The 14,375-nt window shown below is 34.4% G+C and overlaps 3 protein-coding genes across 3 annotated transcripts; 2 read left to right on the plus strand and 1 right to left on the minus strand.

The window, feature by feature from the left end:
- Positions 1–2,320: 2,320 nt before the first annotated feature.
- On the minus strand, positions 2,321–3,322 carry LOC115713745 (uncharacterized). The gene is made up of 2 exons (XM_030642226.2): positions 2,904–3,322; positions 2,321–2,672 (listed from the first exon to the last, which is right to left on the minus strand). Exons 1-2 carry the CDS (start codon positions 3,320–3,322, stop codon positions 2,321–2,323), a joined length of 771 nt encoding a protein of 256 aa, XP_030498086.2.
- A 1,256-nt stretch (positions 3,323–4,578) lies between these two features.
- LOC115712003 (uncharacterized) lies at positions 4,579–7,385 on the plus strand. Its single transcript, XM_030640201.2, has 7 exons — positions 4,579–4,835; positions 4,934–4,982; positions 5,103–5,243; positions 5,917–6,150; positions 6,790–6,829; positions 6,914–7,011; positions 7,093–7,385. Exons 1-7 carry the CDS (start codon positions 4,771–4,773, stop codon positions 7,108–7,110), a joined length of 645 nt encoding a protein of 214 aa, XP_030496061.2. The 5' UTR covers positions 4,579–4,770; the 3' UTR covers positions 7,111–7,385.
- Positions 7,386–9,220: 1,835 nt separating this feature from the next.
- Positions 9,221–11,910, plus strand: LOC115713744 (protein DETOXIFICATION 49-like). Its single transcript, XM_030642225.2, has 2 exons — positions 9,221–9,328; positions 9,437–11,910. Exons 1-2 carry the CDS (start codon positions 9,221–9,223, stop codon positions 10,838–10,840), a joined length of 1,512 nt encoding a protein of 503 aa, XP_030498085.2. The 3' UTR covers positions 10,841–11,910.
- Positions 11,911–14,375: the final 2,465 nt, after the last annotated feature.

Below are 14,375 nucleotides of genomic sequence, written 5' to 3' on the forward strand. Positions count from 1 at the left end.
TCGACACTTTAATTCCCTTTAGAGCCGCCAACAACTCACTGTGTAATAGGGTTGTACAAAAAAATTGTAAACCGCCCAAATCGAACCGAAAAAACCGATAAAAATTACAAACCGAAATAACCCAAAAAAATTACAACCTGCCCAATCTGTTAATTAGGCGGGTTGAAAATAGGTCCAACCCGCCCAATTAAATCGAATAACCCGACTAACCCGACTTTGGCTTTTTTTTTTTTACTTTTTAATTTTTATTATATATAACATAAATGATTAAATATATAATAATATAAAATTATATACTTAATTGTTAGTTTCAAAGTCATATATATTGTGTTGTGCTTTGGTGGAATTTGATATTTTTAATTTATCTTTTTTATTGAATTTGAAGCCAAAAAAAAAAAAGTTTGGCGGTTTACAATTTTTTTTTTAAAATTGGGCGGGTTGCACTTAAATTTTAGTAACCCGTTCAGATTGGGTTAAAAAATATATAGGATAAACCGCCCAAACCGACCGATGTACAGTCCTACTGTGTAACATGCTAGCAGCAACCACTTTTGCAAGCAAAAATGGCCTGCAATTGATTCAAATGGTCCCAGACCACTACACCTATACCCGCCACATCCTTCGAGAAGGCAACATCAACCTTAATTTTGAAACCCTCAATTAAGTTACTGTTATAACCTGCCATAGAATCATTCTGGATAGTCTCCCTCTTGTTCAGAGTCAGCTTCCAATGGTGCAAAAATTTCCTCCCTATTTGCTTAGACATCACATCTACAATAATGGCACATTTTTTATGGAAAGCATGATTCTTGAAATACCATATTCTAAAGCACAATACGGTAGCATACACTTTGAACTCGCTAACATCTTGGGCATCCAGATGTTGCAACAAGGGAGCATCCATTATCCATTTCACTACATTTGCACCAAACCTGATATGAAATGACTCAATTCTAATGCTCTATTTTGACAAAAACTAGAGCTTTTTAACAGCCTCACACTCCCCAAACAAATGCGAAGTTGTATTACTTGATGGAAGATTACATAGATAACATGGTCCCAGGTCATTAGCAAAAATAGTAACAAGTTTAGACCTTGTGGGCAAGGCATCTTTATACAACTTCCAAAAAATTAACTTAATGCAAGAATGTAGAGAACTACACCATAAAATCTTAAATAACTCATCATCAATAGAAAAAGTGTTCTTATTTAAAGCCCAATACGCAGATTTAAGAGAGAAATTACCTTGAGGATCCGGAGTCTAGACCAAGGCATCATTTTGAGCAAGATCAAAGGATTTAATTTCCGCTTCATTCCAGGCTAGTCCCTCGTTTACCATCAGATCTCCAATCATAAGATTCTTCTTTTCCAATGGATTAATATCACCAACCCTTACGACCATCTCATCAAAAATAATCCAGTCTCCAGCCTAGAGACTCTTATCGGAATGAATACTTACACGCGGTCGTATTAGATGCAATCAACGACTTAACCGTCCATATTCCCCGAGCAACGACCAAAGCATTTCCCTTTAAATCAGCCTCTAGAAAGAAAGACTGAGGGTAATATTTTCCTTTAATAATTTTAATCCAAAGAGCATCCTCTTCCTTAGCCAATAGCCAAGCAAGTTTAGCCAAGAAGCACAAGTTCATGTCCCTAGCTTTTTTGAAACCGAGACCCCCACACACTTTGGGTTTACACAAATTCCCCCAAGCAATCAATGAGAGATATCTACCTGTTCAATATCACCTTTCCACCAAAACCTTCTAGTCAATCTATCCAATTCTGAATGAATGGCTGATGGGAGCTTAAAAACGGCCATAGAGTACATCAGGGCAGCCTAAATAAGACTTTGGATCAGCACCGTGCGAGTTGATTGAGACAGGAGTCTCACTTTCCACCCTTCAAGGCGATTAGAAACCTTGTCCACCACAAACTTGAAATTTTTATCACTGTTGCCTCGGATTAACAGGGGATTTCCCAAAAAATTCTCGTCGCCACTCATAACCTGAAATCCCAATTAATCTGTGATTTCCTTATGCAAAACTAAACAATAGTTAGCCAAGAAAGTAACCTTAGATTTGTTAATGTTTAGGCGCTAACAGGACCACGAGCAATATTTGTCCAGACATTCCCTTTAAGTTTCCAACGATTTAAAATATGCCTTAGCAAAAAGAAGCGTATCATCAACATACATCAAATGCGAGATTGAGGGGCCTTGTCTCGAGACCTTAACTCCTTCCAATAAACCAACAACCTCCTTAGTAAATAGCAGTCTAGAAAGGACCTTAGAGCACAGGATAAAAATGTATCGGATACCTCATCTTGGATAGAAGGTCTTTATGGGACCTCCATTTAAAAGAATCTGAAATTTGACTGATTTAATGCAGGCCATAACAAGAGTGATAAAAGCATAATCGAAACCATTAGCCTTCAAAACCGCTTTAATAAAATTCCACTCCAAGCGATCATAAACTTTTGACATATCACAGTTAACACCAAAATAGGCTTTCCTTCCCTTTTTGTTATGAAGATAGTTTATCACTTCTTGAGCGATAATAGCATTTTCTGCAGTCCATCTTTCCTTGACAAAGGCTGAGTGATTAAGAGAGATCAATCTGTAAAGTACCTTCCGAAGTCTATAAGCCAAAAGCTTCGAAATGATCTTATAACTGTGTTGCACAAGCTTATGGGCCAATAGTCATAAAAAAATGGTAGCAACATTATTTTTTTGGGATGAGAACTAAAAAAATGTGATTAATATTCAAAATAAATCTTCCCATACAAAAGAATTCTTCCACAAAATTAATCACATCCATACTGATAATCTCCTTATATACTTTATAGAACTTATCCGAAAACTCATCTGGTCCAGGTGACTTGAGAGGAGGAAGCTCCCACACCACTTTCCTAATTTCTTCTGTTGGAGGAATAACAGCAAGAAACTGATTTTCCTCATCAGTAATCGAAGTTGGAAAGAGATCAAAAATTCATCTGGAATTTTCAGCTGCGAGGATTCAAAAACCTTTCCAAATTTCTCACAAAAGTTTCCATCTATAATTGGTCTGTTCTCCAGCCAGATTCCATTATCATTTTTGATAGCCCATATGAAATTGCGCTTCCTACGAATCACCATAAAGGCATGAAAAAACTTAAAGTTCCTATCACCTTTGGATAGCCACAATTCTCTTGATTGTCGTCTCCAAATAGAGTTTTGTCTGGATTCAATTTCCTCAATCTCAAGCATAATAGAAGCTTCCATTTTAGTATTCTCTTGGGAAGGAGGATTCTTTTGGATTTTTGCCAGCACTTTTTCTAACATGTTCAACTTGATTTTGCATAATCCAAAGTACTTAACATTCCACTTTTTTAGAGCTTCAACAATATAGTTGAGCTTTTTGGAAAGGATATAACTATGATAACCAAACACCGCTTTGGCCCAAGCCTCATTAATCACTTTGTAACAAGTATCATCTCGTGACCAGGCATTCAAAAAACGGAAAGGAATTCAGATTCTCTCTCTGTCCCTCATCGTATCCAACACAATTGCAGAATGATGAAAGTGACGAGTTGCAAGCGTCTTAATCCCTACCTTCTTGAATTGAATCACTCAGTCAGCAGAGCCCAAAGCCCTGTCAAGCTTTTCTCTAATAAGAGATTGCCATTTATGACCATTCATCCAAGTGAAAAAAACACATGCTCCTTCTATATCCACCGCTCTAGTATCATAGATGAAATTTCTGAAACCACAACCTTCGCGATAGGTAACTGGAAGACTACCAACCTTGTTCTCTTGAGAAATAACTGAGTTAAGATCACCAATAACCACCCACGGAGAAGACAACCACTTAATCTCAATGGCAAAAGCTTCCCAAAAACATAGCGAAGGTCTTGTGTAGGCAGCGCATAAACAAAAGCCCCAATCCAATCTTGCACATTGAGATCACCCCAAATACGGACCAAAATATTGTTCATATCCATACTGAACTCCTGGATATTCCATCCTCTTCGCCACATAATTGCAATCCCCCTGCTGAACCTAAAACAGACATTGCCAAAACTCCTAAGAAACCCAACCTACGGCTTAGAACACCCATTTCAGTACTTGATTTTTTAGTTTCCATTAAGAAAACCAAATCAAGATTCTCGTTACGAGTCCAATGCCCGAGGCTTGCCAAGACCCCAATAATTCCACGAAAGAATTAACATTTGGAATTAGGGGGCTTGATAAGGCCCGCCTCCTCAGCCACTGGAAAATCTGAATCCTCCTGATTAGACAATTCTTTAGTCCCGCACTTCAGCTCCTCAGACATCTTCGAAGCTTCCGAACAACCGTCCTTAAGGCATTCTTTAAATCTAAAAGAGCCTCCATCAACTTCTTTAGAAGAACAATTCTTCTTTACCATCACCTCACCATCTCTGCAAGTTTTATATTAGTCACTTTGTTTTATAGCGATTTATATTTTAATTTTGTATATTTTTTTGGCTAAACAATTAATTTATTAGCTGAATATTTCTTTGCATCGAGATTTGTCTTTTTATAATTATAATCACCCTTTAAAAAGAATAGTGAGAGTCTAAATTTTAATAATGAGTACATTTTTAAGCATTCATAATTAAATTTGCTTTTTTTTCTTTCCACCATTTCGTTTTGGAGTCTTTATACGGGCAAGGGCAACCCACTCTGCAGTTATTTATTTATTTTTGAAAGGAAATGAATTTTTAATAATAACTGAAGAAGAAGAAGAAAAACTCCCATTTGGATTAAGTATGGCCATAGATACAGTTGAATCTCCGTCTCCTTCTCCATCTTCTCCATCAATTTCCCATTTCAGGTTTAGTTTTCGTTACCCGAAAGGAAATTCCTTTATCCCAACCCCCATTTCTTTAACAACTTCTTCTGAATCATCAAAAATTCATGCTTTCTTTTCAGTCCACAGCGTCACTTCTATGTCGCCGTTGACAGGCACCACTACAAGATGGTCTCTACCCTCAATTTTCCCACATATATATATTTATATATTCTAATATTCTATAACTTATATGGAAAGACATTGTTTTTTTCTTTTTTGTTTTAATCAAAGTTGAAAATTTTAAATTAGGTGACTTTGCTGGAATTATTGGGTATGGCGGCCGGAAGCCGTCCGGGCCTTCCAATGGTGGTCATCTGCAGCTCACGTGACGAGCTCGACGCCGTGTGTTCCGCCGTTTCAAGCCTTTCCTTTATCTCTTTGGCCTCTTTGGTAATTACTACTAATGTCTTTGAAGATTTAAACATGTTTGTATTGTTTTAATCAATTTAATTGGAAACCCTATTTTGGATTTTGATTAGGCAAAAATGAGGTTTAGTTGTGTCTTATTCTTCAACTTGATTCAACAGTTGCAATTAGATAAGTAAGTGGATTTTGTGATTGAGTCAGTTGGTGAATGTTTATATCTCTTTGAATATGATAAATGGATTGATATAAGAGCTTTGGGTAAGTTTGATAGGAAGTAGTTCTGTGTCCCAACCAAATTCTTGAGTAAAATTGCTGGAATTGCTTACTTCAGTGGAACACACATTTACAGTTTAGGTTCCAAGCTTTCTAGAGGATTGTTCTCTACCAAAAGAGTCTAACTCTTCCCAAAACATAAATAATTTTATTCCTTTTTTTCTGAATAAGATAACCTATAACTTTATAGGTGTACATGACTAGGATAGATTCTTATTGATTAACAATCCTATTATTCTTACTCCTCTCTAGCCTTTGGTCTAACAATGTTAGAATGAATCTATCCAAAAGAAAAAAAACTATATACATATATAAAGCAATGTTAGAAAGAACATGCTAGTAAAAGCATCTTGATTACAGGCTTTGTTGTTTTCTTGCTGTAATGAGTTCTAATATAGAGTGCTTTGAGTTTTTATTATGCCAGTACAGTGACCTTGCAGAAGCAGAACGTGCTTCAGTTCTAGAGAAATTTAGGCAAGCAACAGTGAGATGGAACCAAAATGCTACTGCTGAAGCAGGAGAGGACACTGATAGTGGGAAAGATGAGCGAAAGTCTTATATGATTGTTGTAACAGATGCATGTCTTCCACTTCTTTCTTCTGGAGAGTCACCTATTGCTGCTCATGTTTTGATAAATTACGAGTTACCAACTAAGAAGGTAGAGAAACCATTCTTCCTCCAGCACTTTGTGCATGATATTGTCTGTGTGCGTATATGCTAATGGCTTTTACTGTTTTGCATACATATTTTACTCTTTCCTTAGGGACTTCTCTGCAGTTTGGTATTATACTCAATTGACTAAGTAGTCCTGGGTATGTAACTAGTCTAAAAGACTAAAAACTGGTTGACTGATTTTGCATTTGTCCGAAAAAGCTTGAGACGCTTTTCTTCTCATATGCAGTATCTTACTTTGCAGTTCCTATAATCATTGGGTTACAGAGGTAACCTCATTGCTAAATCAGTAACTGGGGAACCATTGTAAGCATTTCATGGTTTCTCCCCATGTTTGACTTTTTTATTATTGTCATCTTGGACACACATCAGATTCAGGACATACCACGAGAAGGGATTTACTATTTTTTATGATTTTTCTCATGTTTAGAAATTTTGTTGTTACCTGTAAATTATCTGGTTTTGGCTTACAACTCCTAGGTTTCTTAAAGCTATCCATCATATATTCTTGGAGTTGATGTCCCTTCATCTATCTAATATGATAACTATGAGCACATAACGGCATCCCTTATAGCTTTCCCGTGTTCTAATGTGCCGGCTTCCTTTCACTTCGTTGTTTGTACAGGAGACATACATGAGACGCATGACAACTTGTTTGGCAACAGGTTTCCCTTTACTGCTGTTATTTTGTCAGGTGTAGATGCTATGTAATTTTGCTATGTTGAAATAACTCAATACAAAAAATACAGATGGTATCGTAATCAATATGGTTGTCGGTGGTGAAGTAGTAACTCTCAAAAGCATTGAAGATAGCAGCAACCTACTTATAGCTGAGATGCCCATAAATGTAAGTTTGTTCCTCTCTTAATGTTTGACTTGAGCAGTGAGGAGTTGAGTTATTTTTTGACATTGCTTATCATATTTGCAGATTTACGAGATACTCTGAAGAAACATTGAACTTTTTGACAAGTCAAATGACATCTCAGAATAACACTTACATATTTCCTGTGATGGTTGACTCAACATGTCTGTGATTGAAGCTTTTCTAGTAGTTTAAACTAAGCATTTTATTTATTCTAGTCAGATGCAGATTTGTGTACATCTTGTTTCTTCCTTAACGGGAACAAAACAGAAACGATCGAAAAATTCTCATATGGTTTAGATATGTAATGTACCATTGAAAAATTTGATGGGAAATGAAGGCCAAAGCTTCATGAGTAACATTATTGCAAGTGCTGACAAATGTTAGCACCTAGTATCCCAATTCTCTCTCTCTCTCTCTCTCTCTCTCAAATTGACACCAACAAAGATATGTCATGTCATGTCATAGGTGGGTGCTTTATAGCAATGGTGTTTAGCAATTACTATATAATATTTAGCATTTTGATATATGAGATAAAAGATATAAATCAATAAATGAAGTTGTTTTATGGTTCCAACTTCCAAGTGTTAGATTCTAAAAAGTAAAAAAGAAAACGTAGGGCGCATCTTTGATTTGAAGTAGTAAGAGTTGATCACATCATTCCATCCACGTGTGGTGTAGGGGAACTGAAACCCTTGTAGCACACGGTAACAGTATTCAATGATCATGATCATCAACGTGGCCAAACCCTATTGTAAAATGGATTGGAAATACATAGAGAACAGAAGCATCATCTATTTCAGTTCCAACCTTGTGCACGTGTGTGTCAGGTGAATTGTTCAGTTGCACACGTGCACTCCCTCGGCGGTTACCTCACATTTATTTCAATCAAACACTTTTCTAATAAACTATCACATATATTATATATAAATTAGTAGTTACTAACTTCGCTTGTTGTTGTTTTATGCACATCATCACTTATCATAGTATTAGTAAGAGTGGGTTTAATTCAAGAGAGACAAGGTCATGCAAAATATGACTCCTTCAGTGGAATCATCATCATCATCAAATTAAATGTTAAAATATTTTTTAATCAAATCAATTACAATTAATTAATTATTGATTTCAATTTATTTAATATATTATATTTATTTGTTAATCGTAGAGTTATTTATTAGACCAAATTTAAGATATATATATTAGATATTAATCCGATTCAATTAATTCTGATCAATCTAACATTCCTTAGATATATTAGATTGGTTGAACTATTTCTATCTACTAAAAATATTTCATGTTTATCTATTACATTGTTCCCATTTATTTAATACTTTAGATTAGTGTATTTTTTGAATCAGATTAGATATCCATCTAATCTAATATATCTAAGTATCCATCTAATGTTTTAGATTTCATCCATCTAATAAAAAAAGGTAAAATTTTAATTTTAATTTTTATATATATTTTAAATAAAACAACATAAAATCTAATTAATCATTTAATGTATTAGATTTTTAGACACTCCAATCCGATCTAATTGGATATTTAAAAATAATATCAAATCCAATTTTGTCGCAATTAAATATATTTATTCACAATTGTAATTAGATTGGATTAATTTATACACCTAGTTACCAAATTTAGGTTTTTAATTGATTGTGAAAATATTCTAAAAATAAATTGTGAGTGAATGTAATGTGTCATGTATATAAATATAAGTAACTTATCCCTAATTTTGCTGTTAGTTTTCTATCTTTCAGTAACAGCTTAATTAGAAGCCCAAATACTCAATTTCCTTTTACGTTAATATATCAAACTATAAAATCCATAAATGGAGCTTTTATATTTGTCAAATACATATACGTATTGGATTGTTGATTCCATAGTTTTATTTCATCTAACATATAACATTAAGAACTTACGTTAGAAAATGGTAGAGGTAGTTTTGCCAGGTTTCGATAATTATGCATTGAAATCCAACAACTGTATGAAATGTAAAGGCTTAGTCCACTAAACGACAAACTTCCCCGCATGCCCATTCCTCTCGTCCACTCTCACCCCTACATAATACATTAATTGTTTTATTACAAGAAAAAGATTCTAATTGTTATTATAAAACAGCAAAAAGAGAGAGACTCATTCTTCTTCATTATCTAAAGAAAATTAAGTAAAGGACCACACTGATATATACACAATGCATGTTATTTCAACTCATCCTTTGTTATCACCTCTTTATGGAAAAGAGGGTTATGGAATCATTGGTGATCAACATTCAAAGCGCATCCAAGATACTCTTTCAAAGGTTTTTATTCATATATAATAATTATATATAATTGATGACCATTTTATCATCATGACATATATAACATTTTCCATTCTAATTAATCTCATCCTATATTGTTATAATTAGGTACTTGAAGAGATGAAAGAGCTATACATAATAGCCATTCCCATGATCATGGCCGGTCTTTTAGTGTACGGAAAATCACTAATCTCAATGTTCTTCATGGGCATGATAGGAAAAGACGCCTTAACCGGTGGCAGCCTCGCCATTTGCGTTGCCAACATCACCGGCTACTCCGTCGTATCGGGGCTAGCCGCGGGCATGGAAGGCATTTCCTCCCAAGCCTACGGTGCCAACAAATGGTCACTCATGGGCCAAACACTAAACCGAACAATCCTCATTATACTCACACTCGCCACATTCCCTATCTCATTCTCATGGTTCAACTCCAAACCCTTATTCCTTTATTGGTTCAACAACAACCAAACTCTCTCCACAATCGCCACAACTTACCTCAAATACTCAATTCCTTCTCTAATCTTACAATCATTCATAAACCCGCTTCGAATCCACTTAAGGACTCAGAAACTCACAAAACCTCTCATGTTAAGTGCAGCCTTAGCGCTTGCTTCTCACGCTCCTATTAACTACTACTTCATCAACCATCTTGGTTTCAACAACATTGGAGCTGTCGCTCTCTCCGCTTCCTTAACTGACTTTAACATTTTTGTATCCTTAGCTTTCTATCTATACTTCTTCGGCGCCGTGACATGGTCTTGGCCGGAATGGTCATTCCGCAACTGCTTCTTGGAATGGAAACCAATTCTCAGCCAAGCCATTCCCAGTTGCATCTCGGTATGTCTCGAGTGGTGGTGGTATGAGCTCATGATAATGCTCTCCGGGTTGTTAGTCAACTCCGGAGATGCAGTGGCCTGCATGGGAATTCTCATGCAGGCTACAATGCTGGTTTACCAGTTCCCGTTCGCCTTAAACCAAGCTGCTTCTACGAGAGTAGGCATTGAGTTGGGGGCTAACCAGCCAAAGAAGGCGAAAACTGCGGCTTTCGTTGCCTTGTCATGTGGCTTTGTAACAGGCATTGTATCTTTGGTTTTCATGGTTGCGGTGAAGGACACATGGGGGAAGATTTTCACCAAGGACAGAGCGATTTTATCGCTGAGTGCGGCGGTATTGCCCGTGGTGGGGCTGTGTGAGGTTGGGAATTGTCCGCAAACTACTGTTTGCGGAGTTCTGAGGGGGAGTGGTAGGGCGAGTATGGGTGCTTGTATAAATGTTGGGAGTTTTTATGGTGTGGGGTTTCCGGTTGCTATGTTTGTGGGGTTTAAGATGGGAAAGGGGTTGATTGGGTTGTGGGTTGGGTTGGTGGGGGCTCAGTTGGTTTGTGCTTTTGTCATGGTTGTGGTTTTGGTCACTACTGATTGGAATGTGCAAGCGGAGAGAGCTAAGGAGTTGACTAGATCAACATCAAATGATGTTGATGATGGCCTAGTATCGCTTGTGTTGGAAAACTAGGATGTTTTTATTTGTACTTAATTTTAATTATATTATATGGCGGCTTAATTAACTAGGCTAATTCACTGTTAGCTTAGATGTGTTTGAGTTATGTATATGGTTTTGTTTTTGTTCATTTAAGTTTAAAGTATTGAGTTAATTTAATTTATAACTGAGAATTGTTATTTATTAAATTAAAATGTATAAAGTTTGATATTAAATTGTGTAAATAGGGGTATGCCATCTTGTCCTTTAGCATTATACCATAGCTAGTTTTGTTATGATATATGATAATACATTAACAATATTTTTCTTTAAATTAAAATTTGTAGAAATAGTCCATATTACATGATTACATTTATAATATGAACCGAATTTAAATTGTATGATATGCACAATAATAATATATTAGCTTTGTTCATTGTTAAAAATATATATTTATTTTATATAAAGTGTGGCTATGTAACATAATTCTTGATTTAATAATAGTTTTTGATTTTTTTATGTTAACTTTAAAAGAATATCTCAAGTATATATTTAACAGAATATTAATTATTTATCTAAATATTAAGATGTGTTTTAATATTAATTTATTTAAATAAATTAATATTACTTTTAAATTTTAATTGTATAACCCTAACACGGAACACGAGTTAAGCTAAATCTAATTTTTAAATATGAATTTCTTATCCCCTAGAATCCATATGCGATTACAGCCCTAGAGTATTTTTAACGATTGAAATTGACCTTCTATCTCCTTAAGCAAAATCGATTCTTGAAGTCTACTCTCAGTTCTTATATTGCAACCAACATATGTTTCAACCGATTCTTTGAAATTAATTCCAATCCTATCTTTCGTTTTATGAGACTTAATTCGATCTTCAAATTGATCTTGGGAAAATAAAAGGCTGCAAGAGAGGAGAGGAAGAGGCCGGGCTGGTCTTTTATTAGATCATTTGGAAAAATTGATTCTTATAACAGGAAAGGTAGGGTGTACATCGGTCGGTTTGGTCGGATTATAGTATATTTTTACCAACCCAATATAAATGTGGGTTGTAAATATTTAAATGTAACCCGTCCAATGAAAAAATAAAAAAAAAGTATAATCCGCCCAATGATTTTCATCAGTTTGGTCAGGTTAACTTGTTTAAACTGATCTTTATTTTTTATTTTTTTTTCATTATTATTAGTTTTTGGTGTTCAAATAATTGATTTGAAAAAAATAAATGTATATAGTGTAAACTTGTTAAGATTAAAAGGGTTATAGTTTAAATTAATGTTAAAAAATAAATATAAATTTAATAAACATTAAAGTATTAAACACTATTTTTTTTTAAAAAAAAAATAGAAAATAAAAATATACTAGTTCAACTTCAATATTCAAAGACAATCAAAATTATCAATTATAAATTCTAAATTTCAAATCAAACACTATAAAATATAAACTTTAAATGTAAAAAAGTTTACCTATTAAACGTAATTTATATATTATATTATAGATAATTTTAGTAAAAAATATGTAAATCAGTTTATTCAAGTTATTTGGGCGGGTTAGAATAATATTCAACCCGCCCAATATATACATTGGGCGGTTTGAATATTTTGTAAAGTTATTTGGGTTGTGTTTTTTTTGTTGGTTTATTGGGTTTGTAATATTTTTTGAACAGCCTTACATACCGTACTCATCTTTTTTTGTTTCTTTTTTTTTCTTATATTTAATTTTCCTTTAGTTAAGCAAACTCTTTGATTCCAGTGAAATTAAAGAAAAAGTATAATATGACAATGTTAAGTTTATCATTTAAACAATATCATGTTAACGTGATTTGATCCTCATATCTGATTCTTGAGATTTCTCATATTTGTGAGATATCTTTACGATTATCACACGGTCTGGTGTTTAATTGGTAAGAATTTTTTGTTTTTGTTTGAGCCTAAGAAGAAAAATGATTACTCTCAATGTGTATGGTCAAGGTGTAGGTGTGTGTTGCCATGATCATTTTATTGTCAAAAACTAATGACAGTTACCAAAGACATTTGTTTGTGAAGGAATGAATGATATTTGCTTACCAATGGTAATGCTTCTTGATGATGAAGCAGACGCATTTTGGTATTTTAAACGAGTTATCCTAACCAGAATATCTCTCTGCTATTCAAAATATATATATATATGTCTCGCAAGCACATCGTGTGCAATTGAGTGGAACCATCAAATCCTTCCTCCACACCCTTTCTTCGTTCCCCAAGTCGACGCTGACTTGCCGAGGGCTCACTCATCGAGGCATTCAATCGCCCCAACTATGGAGTAGTTGTGCTCTACCTTGTGTCGAGCCCAACGTCGATGAGCATGTGCAAATGGTACCATAAATTCTACATTGATCATGGTTAATTTGGCAGCCGTCAATATGTGCCATTGATTTGCTGCTTTGATTGGCTCTACCGGATCGTGTGTTTGTGGCCGTTCTTCCACCCCCATTCGAATCCCAAATATCTCGTGTCCTGTTTCTGGTATTCTAAGTACAATTAACTCTATAGTCAAGAAATTTTAGTACCAGTATTAGACCAATGATCTACAACTTTGATTGGCTCTATAGCTAATTTGGATCGTGTCTATATTTTTTTTTTTATTTTGAATGGGAATGGATGATATTATTAAATTAAATCCGCAATCACAATCGATTTGAGAGTACTAGGAAGAGTACCGGATCGTGTCTATATTTAGTTTTGAATGTGTGTGATGAATTTTTTACTTTGATTTTTGTTCTCGAATTATATATTTATGGCTACAGACATCTTTTTTTTTTTTTTGGTATTTTGAGTGGGTGTAAAACATAATATTTTTTTTCCTAATTTCAATAATGATCTTTTTAAAATTATTGATTGTTTCATCTTTCAATGTCCAAATAGAGGACCCAGAAGAACAACGGAAAGAGAGACCCCATCAACAATGTACGATTATATGGAGTGGGCTCTATGTTTGATATTACTCTCTATTTTACTCTTTTGTTGGTAAAGTATGATTTTGAGAAAATTGAGCTCATTGGAATACAATTTGATTTCAATTTAATAAATCTACTTATATAAAATTGGGAACTTAGATTGAGAACAGAGTAATGAGATTAATTTGTATAGAATGATTCTACCTAAATATAATTAATTGGCATCGAATAATGTCAGGGAAATGATAAAAAGTTTGCAATTAGATTGATATTCATACGAAAAATTTGAAAATTAATTCCTTAGTTTTTTTGTAGCAGCTTGGATTTTCTTGGTTACTTCTATATACTCTATGTTATATATCTCTGCTTGTAAGGGGTTGAATGAGTTTATATTATTGCTTTCATGGAGCTTTCAATGTAAGCACATTTTTTTTGCATGAATTACTTGTGAACACAATCTGAAAAAAGAAGTTGTTTTAAAGGTGATTTCCTTATTTCTAAAGATAACTTGCCTCATGTAGGTGGAGACACCTTATAGGAGTGGAAGAGAAGCAATTTTAAAGGTGCATATTTGTAAGAAAAGAGCTTCCTCTTGGTGAGAATGTAACCTCAGTTACTCT

This window comes from Cannabis sativa, chromosome 4 (genome assembly GCF_029168945.1).
Source record: "Cannabis sativa cultivar Pink pepper isolate KNU-18-1 chromosome 4, ASM2916894v1, whole genome shotgun sequence".
Taxonomy (NCBI): Eukaryota; Viridiplantae; Streptophyta; class Magnoliopsida; order Rosales; family Cannabaceae; genus Cannabis; species Cannabis sativa.

Bases quoted from the DNA above. Each gene is read 5' to 3' on its own strand.
- LOC115712003 (XM_030640201.2), top strand. From the start codon at position 4,771: ATGGCCATAGATACAGTTGAATCTCCGTCTCCTTCTCCATCTTCTCCA. The intron at 5,244-5,916 runs GTAATTACTACT...TTATTATGCCAG, and splicing joins TTATCTCTTTGGCCTCTTTG to TACAGTGACCTTGCAGAAGC. The intron at 6,151-6,789 runs GTAGAGAAACCA...TTGTTTGTACAG, and splicing joins ACGAGTTACCAACTAAGAAG to GAGACATACATGAGACGCAT.
- LOC115713744 (XM_030642225.2), top strand. From the start codon at position 9,221: ATGCATGTTATTTCAACTCATCCTTTGTTATCACCTCTTTATGGAAAA. The intron at 9,329-9,436 runs GTTTTTATTCAT...TGTTATAATTAG, and splicing joins TCCAAGATACTCTTTCAAAG to GTACTTGAAGAGATGAAAGA.
- LOC115713745 (XM_030642226.2), bottom strand. From the start codon at position 3,322: ATGTTAGAAAAAGTGCTGGCAAAAATCCAAAAGAATCCTCCTTCCCAA. The intron at 2,673-2,903 runs GTGTGGGAGCTT...TGTGCAACACAG, and splicing joins CAGAAGAAATTAGGAAAGTG to TTATAAGATCATTTCGAAGC.